Source organism: Oryza sativa, chromosome 5, assembly GCF_034140825.1.
Source record: "Oryza sativa Japonica Group chromosome 5, ASM3414082v1".
Classification (NCBI taxonomy): domain Eukaryota; kingdom Viridiplantae; phylum Streptophyta; class Magnoliopsida; order Poales; family Poaceae; genus Oryza; species Oryza sativa.
Genome location: NC_089039.1, coordinates 13,461,975 through 13,469,902, shown reverse-complemented (window position 1 = coordinate 13,469,902; position 7,928 = coordinate 13,461,975). Strand labels below are relative to the sequence as shown.

Sequence of the window (7,928 nt, the reverse complement as noted above, 5' to 3'; positions counted from 1 at the left end):
CCGCATCTCATCAAGATTTGGGCCTACACAGGAGCTAAGCAAATCTCCCAGGCCGGTGTGTTCGATTTTTTTCGTCAACACACGCCGTTGCTCAAACTGGCTTCAGTCGACAGAGGAGCCGTCGGATGAAATTAGGGCTACTAAAATAGCTCGAGGCTACCTCAAAATCAACATTGGTAGCTAAACGTAAGAATGTCATAAGAGATTCAAGCAGGATGACGATAGCGATGTATGATACTCCCTCCGTTTCATCTTATAAGATATTTTGACTTTGGTTAAAGTCAAATTGTTTGAAGTTTGACTAAGTTTATAGTAAAATATAATACTCCCTCCATCTACTTTTGATAGTCATATTTCCAAATCTGAAAATTTTATTTTTGATAGGCATATTTCAATCCAACAACTTATCATCTTAATGACTTTCTTGGATTTAATGCATGACTCTTCGTTCTTCCACACATGATTGGCTACATGGGCATTGAGAAATGTAAATATTAATGAATCGCTTATTTACGAGGAATGACTAGTAGCATATTTAAATGGATGATAAGTAGAATTACTTATCCTTGGTCTATGTGCCAAGATAAAATATGACTATCAAAAGTAGATGGAGGGAGTAATATTTACATTACCAAATTAGTTTTATTAAATTAATAATTAATTATATTTTTATAATAAGTTTATCTTGGGTTGACAATATTACACTTGGTTAAACTTAAAGTAGTTTGACTTTGACCAAAGTCAAAACATCTTATAACCTGAAAAGGAGGGAGTATTTACTAACGAAATTTAGTCGAAACCTACATCTGCAAGGTACTAATTATGAGTGCTCCTCCCGGATCCTGAATAATTATAATGTATCAGAGTTATAAACGACCCTCGGTCGGACGACGTTGGCAACCGCTACCTTTCGCCTATACTAAATTACCATGCGGTTATAACAGGTATGCCTCTCTATTTAAGGGAGGGTCTAGGGGCCTATTTGAGAGAGCTTAAGATTCTGAGAAGCAGCTGGTTGGAAGCCAGCTTCTAAGAATCTGGAAAAGCTGGGTTTCTCAGCTTCATCTCAAAATGTTTCTCGACAGTTGTCGATGGTTTCCTTGAAAATGTTCAAATCAGCTACTCATCACAAATCCCGTTTTGAAAAGCAGTGAGAACGATCTCATCCTTACTTTCAGGATCATGTTGCGTGCCTCCGAGAAACACTAGGGGTATGTTTAGTTCACGTTAAAATTAGTAAACTAAAAGTTTAATTGAAATTGAAACAATGTGACGGAAAAGTTGAAATTTATGTATATAGAAAAGTTTTGATGTGATGAAAATTAAAAGTTTGAAGAAAAATTTTGGAACTGAACTCGGCCCTGATGTAGTCCTTCAATGACTCGTTTTTTCGTTGTTGAATGAGAACCTGACCTGACGAGACGTAAATGCCTTGGAAGTTGGCAATGAACCGCTCCCGAACCTCGCCCCCGGAACGAAATGGATTCCCGCGGAAGCCCCGAAAGCCAGCTCCCTGCAGAGTCGGCGAGTGCCACAGGAAGGCAGTTTGCCCAAGTTGAGTACACGTGATTTGCGACCGAGGATGTGGTTTAACGAAGAGAATAGGGAGGTTAAATAGACTTACGTTTTTTTTGGTTTCAGCTGGTCCACTAGTCGGCCGATCCAAGACCAAGCTAGAGAAAAAGCCCATACTTGGCCCATGACTCCTTGCACCATAGTCGCAATCACCCACCCCTCGGACTCGACTCCCGGAGTTGGCCCGCCGCCGCCGCCGCCGCCGCCTCGCCTGCGTCGATCTCCATCCCGCGACCGGAGCTCCACCTGTGCCGGCGTCTGCTGCTTCCACCGCATCCTCGCTAGCCTGCCCCGCCGGTGAGCATCCATCCATCCGTTCCGCACAAAAATCCTCCTTCTCATCTCTTTCTGCTCGATTTTGAGTTAGCCCTAGCAGCTTGTCTTCCAGGAGTAGATCTGGAAGCTGCTTCTCTCGTTGCCTTATGCCTTAGCTCTAGTACTAATACCCAGTTTAGTTTGTTCCCAAGAAAATTTGGTCTAGGTCCACCCATGCCAATTTAGGCTTCACTGCTTGCAGATACATATAGTATTGATCGTTGGTTGCAAATCACATGCTCCAGCGAGAGGAAGCAACGATGGCAGTTGCATTAGCTTCATTTCGCGCTTTTACTCTTTGTCCTATTTTTGAACGGTTTTCCTCCTATTTTTTCAGTGAAACTGGACAAGAATGGAGAACATGCAGTATGCTGAAGAACTAGTCAAGGAATTTCTTGTGTTCAGAGGCTTCACGAGTACTCTGCAATCGTACGAGTCGGAATTGTCTACCGAGATCGGGAGGAACTTTCAAGTAGACAAGATCCTAGATTTGGTTTTCTCGGTGTATATACCAAAGTACCAATTGGATAGGTTGCAAGGTCTGTTTACCTTTTTTAAGCAGTGCTTCACTTCACCTGCGGATGCGGAGCTTTTCTCGGCTCTCATTAAATTGGAGCTGTCGGTGTTACGGTATTATGTTGTCAATGCATTGAAATCTGGAAGACAAGACAAAGTAGTTGAATTCTTCGGTGCTAATGGCAATTATCTGCTGCAGAAGCGTGAAGACTGGCAAGCATGGTTTGGTGCGTATTCTTAGTTCCTTTTGCTATATTCCATCAAGTGTCAACCTCATTCTTATCTTCTTGTTCTTAATTGTGATACACAGCTATGCCATATATCACGAGCCCAAGCTTGGATCCACAATTCCGTGTATATTTCTCCAAAGAATGGTCGGACACTTTGATTCTTTCATTCCGAAATTTTTTGAGCGGGATATTTAATGGTCTTCATATCCTTGAACAACATGTTATTTGTTTTATTCTTCTATTCTTCCTCAAGTTGGTAGTAAACATGTTTGCTTTCTATAATATGCAAGAACTCCCTAAATGGGATACAACATAAGTGCATAACACCTTTATCCACATTCTAGTTGATCATCAAGTAAATTGTATTGTATGTTTGTTAATGTGATTGTTACCTATATTTGGGTTAACAAACATATTATGTTTTGCTCAACAATGTTTTCTCCTTAATTTTTCCACGAATTCCAGCTCTTCTCAAAATTAGCACTGAAAAGAATACCATTAAATGCCTAAAGAACGACATAAAGCAACTGAATAACAAATTATCAGAGCTACAAGCATTGTTAGAGATGAAGGAGACTGAAATATCTCAGTTGAGAAGGTAAATCTATGCTCTTTATACATTACACTGCAGCATAACTAATCTGTTTGCACATGCATGCGTAGCTTTTGTGGAGATTGGATGAAACTAGGAAAATTATGTTCACTAATTAATCTAACAGTACCTTCATTTCTTATTACGTTCAGTATCCAGTTAATGTAAAGCATGAAGTAAAATATGATTTCTAACCTCCACCCACATACATACACAGCCTCACACTCGGAAACTAGAAACTGCTGTGTTTCATTTGTTTTCATGCCCTCGCTTGCCTTACCAAGTTAGTTTCGCAGTGGCTGAACAGTTCAAACTCGATATTCAAGCGTCAAGCATTTAGATTCAGAGCACTTCAAACTCATTTCTTGGATTTCACATAAATGTCAACATTACGCTACCTTCTGCCCAAAGGAATTTATGTCTCAATTGATAAATACAGGAATAGTACTGGTGTTGATTTGGGCAACATGAATGTTCCCAACACTAGTGCAGCTGACTCTTCTCTTGAAGGACAAGATATGCCAGGAGTTTTCGAAGAATCCTCAGCTTCGAGAAGCGCTGCACAGGGTTTTGATTCACAGTCTTCGAGCTCAGTGAAATCTTCTACAAGAGATGAGAAATTGCACAAATCTTTTCAAATAAGCAATGCAGGTTACGTCTTAGTTCTATATTCTTTCAATGGCACATATAAGTCTCTTTACCATTGGTTATGCAAAATGAGCAATGTTCTGTTGTTATTTCACTTACACCAAAACTTACTCCCATTTTCATAATCCTTTCTGATGCCCTTATGGTTTGGATTGTTTTTTTTGCATTATCCAAAAATATTGCCACACTTTAATATTCTTCAGTACTTTGGATGCCTTTATTCATATTTACAATACTAAATTTATTCTTACATGTGGCAACACTGAAGCATCACATGTTTCTTTGTTGCAGAGAACGAGCAGATTTTGGTGACAGAGGATGACTTTCCAGAAGTGAAAGTGGATTTTCAGGTAACAATAATCAATTCCTAGTAGTATATCATCCTTTTTAATTCCCTATATGACTAATCAAACCTGCTAACAGGAAACATTTTTAGGCCATAACAGTTCAATTAGCTGCTGTCGATTTTCTGCATCTGGATCAAATGTTGCAAGTTCTTCCGTTGATGGTACAGTGAGGTAATTGTGCCATCTCCATTTTCCTTTGGTTGCCTAACTGATGTTTCTAGATTTTGATCCATTGGTTTTACAATTCTTAAAAAGAATCTGGACATATGATTCCTCAACACCATCATCCAAAAATGCCACTATATACTGTGGGTCTGAAGTCAGTGCTCTTTCTTGGGAATGCAGATCTGACCGCTTGGTATGTGATGTCTATATTGGATTTTTTTTGTTATATCATTTTTTACAGCATTTGACCTTTGAAAAAACATATTTAAGACATTTCATTTTATCACCCATTTCTCTTGACAATAGCTGCTCATAGGCACAGCTAATGGTGGCATTAAAGCTTGGAATGCTGATGCAAAGAGAGTTGTTTGCGACCTCAGTACATCAAAAGACTTTCCCAGGTTACAACTGTTACTTTCTTGCTTATCACTTAAGTTTATGCTAATGGAGCTTCTTGATCTCTTGCAGTGTGTTAGATTTGAAGTGTAGCCCTGTAGAACCTGTGTTTGTCTCTGCAGCTGCATCTAGACGGTACTTTTTGAATCCTTATTTTCATAAGAAATCCATTTCCAGTTATTTCAAATTGATAGCTTCCTTTTCCTACAATAGCAGGGACCACTGCATTTCTGTTTTGTGACAAAAGCTTTGGTTATATTTTCATTGTACATGCCATTTAACTTTATAAAAGCTTTTATCATGTTGTATCTTCTAGATTTCCTACACCACTGTATGATTAAAATCTAGGTGGCATTTGCTTATTTTGAGCTTTGAATTACTTTCAGGCCTGGATCAACTATATTTGACAGAACAGGATTTGCTTCCTTGACTGTATGGCATATGAAAACATGGAAACCTCTGGTACTTCTATTGCTTATCCCCTTGTCTTAAACCTATGTGTGGATTCGGCTAGTAAGCTCTTCCTCCATGATAATATCTTTTTCTTCTATTATGAAGACAGTTCTACCACTTGGGGAGGACCCACCTGCTATTACTTCAGTTTGCTTCAATCATAATGGAAAAATCTTGGCAGCTTCTGCAACAGATGGGATGATTCACATGTTTGGTATCCTTTTTTATTTTAATTATTTTATTAATAGTCATTCAGCATCATACGTATATATTAAGTTATTTGCTTTTGATCTGGAATATGGTATCACTACCTGGTGCATTGTTTGTATGAGATCCCATATCAATAGTTTACTTAACTGCACAAAGACATGTCTGCTGGTCTTCAGATCACTGGATGGCCTGCCCATGATTCCCCTGTCAGCTCTGTTCTTTTCGGGCCTGCTGAAACTAGTATATTTAGTTTGGGCTCAGATGGAAAGGTATGTAGCCCCTTTTAGTAATCACGTTGATTCTAACATTGTATAGCACTGTGGTACGTTCTTATGAAGGACTGGACTCTTTGGTTATAAAAACAATTTTCTTATTTTTTCAATACTTAATCAGTGTAAGAAAATTAACTGCTCTAGCGTTTGTTAAGGTTAATGTTGACGTCACAAGTCCATGAATTCATTTTTTACTTGTACAATTATTTCTTTTGTTATTTTTCATAGTCCCATTATTTTATCTAATGTTAACTATATGGTTCTTAGATATTTGAGTGGAGCCTGCACAATCAAGGCCAGATTCTTTGGTCAAGAGATTGCAGTAGGTAAGAATATGTGGCACTTGGTATAAATCATTGCTGATTCTCAAATGGCAACTAATGCTAATAAGGTTTACTCATTAGGGGCTATTAGAATTGGTACAAATATTTTTCAAACTTGATATGATTCAGGGAGTTGTGGGGGTTGAGATTTTATAAATTAAACGTGTTTACTGTAGCCACTCTAGAATCCTGGCAAGATCTCTATGCTAATCTATTCATTCTCTCTGTTCTCTTGAGCAACCAATTATTGCATTATTGCTTGGCACATGGACATCACACCATTTCTTTAAATTTGTGTGGAGGAAACCCAGTAGTCCCAGAAGTATTTGTGGACATATTTTGGTTTAATTGCTTGAAACTCTCATATACTGGTGATGAATTTAGATATAGTTTAGATACAGCGTGTGGATAATTAAGATTGTCCCTTTTTTATAGTAATCTTGAGATCTCCACTTGAATACAAAGATTCTAATATCTGATATGATGGTAAATTTCTTGATACTGGATGAAAATTTGGAAGTTTATCACATTGTATGTTTTATCAGTTAAGAGAGTTGTATTTGTCTACGCAATATACATTATTATTTGGAAAGAAACATTGTTTACACATCAGATTGAGCTGCATTTTATCAATCCTGATTGGAGATGCTGTATTTAACGGACTGCAAACACAGTATATTTTGCAAAGTGAACTTATCAGACCATTTCCTCATTTTTCCTAATTGCATTTCTATCACCAGGTTTTGCAGTCCAGAGAGCTTTAGCAAACGCATGCATGAGATATCATTGGATTCTGATGGCAAGAGGCTGTTGGTTACATCGGGTCTTGTCCGGGCTCCTATATATCAGGTCTCCACAATCACCCAAACTTCCAGGTTCATTTTGCAGAAGTGATACCAATGCAAATCATCTATAATTTTTCCTCAGGTACAAGGCCATGAAAGTGGGCTGAGGACACTTGCTCATAGTGCATCTATTACAAGTGTGGATTGGCACCCGACGCTACCAATGTACATTACTGGGTCTGCAGACAACTCTGTCCGGGTCACATCCATTGTATGAATCAATCTGTGAGTGTGACAGGCAGATTGCTCTCGAGGCCTTGTTGATTTCTCGATGCAACCACATACGCCATTCCATGAGGTGACCAGTGGTGCGCCAAATGATTATCCATTTTCCTAAATAGGCCTGGCCTCTGGGTTTCAAATCCCCAATACGTGCTTCTTTTCCTACCATATACCGACTCAGTTGTCATGTCCAGATTAGTGGCCTTTGGTTCAGGATACATTTTTGCGTTGAAGGTGTCCTGCGATGGTGAGCTTCTATAACCTTTTTGCTGTAGAACTGCATGAGTTATGCAATCTTTACAACAGGGTTTGGGAATTAAAATCGTAGCAGCAGGTTTCGTCCTAAAGCAAAACAGTTTTGTAATCCTTGTAACGGCAGCTGGTGATGAACAGTATCAGTGTGTGTGGTGTCAGCCATTTGTTTATTGCAACAACATTGTAGCCTAGCATTTGAACCAAACAAGTACAGGGCCCAAGTATTACTACATTTGTTGCATCGACATGAGCATTGTTTGTGTGGTTGGGACCAAATTGACCTCTAAAAAGGTGTCCTGTTCTTCCCTGCTGCTTTTATTGTGTGTAAAACTATATATCTCAACATTGTGAGTTTATATACATGAATGCGTGTAGTCTCCATGTGGGCCAATGGTTATCTCTAACATGCGGAGATATCCTGTCTGAATAAATCAGAACCACAGGTTGCTGCTCTATCCTTTGTTCCTTTTGGCCTGTTAAGATTGAAACTGAGGTGGATAGTCAAACATTACGAGAAGCAATACTACTCATAAGACGTTTTGACTCCAGTAAAAGTTAAACTAC

The 7,928-nt window shown here is 38.8% G+C and overlaps 1 protein-coding gene across 1 annotated transcript; it reads left to right on the top strand.

Moving 5' to 3' along the window:
• The first annotated feature begins 1,709 nt into the window (after window positions 1–1,709).
• On the top strand, window positions 1,710–7,724 carry LOC4338342 (uncharacterized). The gene is made up of 16 exons (XM_015785240.3): window positions 1,710–1,872; window positions 2,228–2,633; window positions 2,717–2,839; window positions 3,093–3,234; window positions 3,668–3,879; window positions 4,168–4,226; window positions 4,300–4,394; window positions 4,479–4,581; window positions 4,695–4,789; window positions 4,857–4,919; window positions 5,171–5,246; window positions 5,343–5,451; window positions 5,604–5,716; window positions 5,987–6,045; window positions 6,783–6,891; window positions 6,970–7,724. Exons 2-16 carry the CDS (start codon window positions 2,243–2,245, stop codon window positions 7,102–7,104), a joined length of 1,884 nt encoding a protein of 627 aa, XP_015640726.1. The 5' UTR covers window positions 1,710–1,872; window positions 2,228–2,242; the 3' UTR covers window positions 7,105–7,724.
• Window positions 7,725–7,928: the final 204 nt, after the last annotated feature.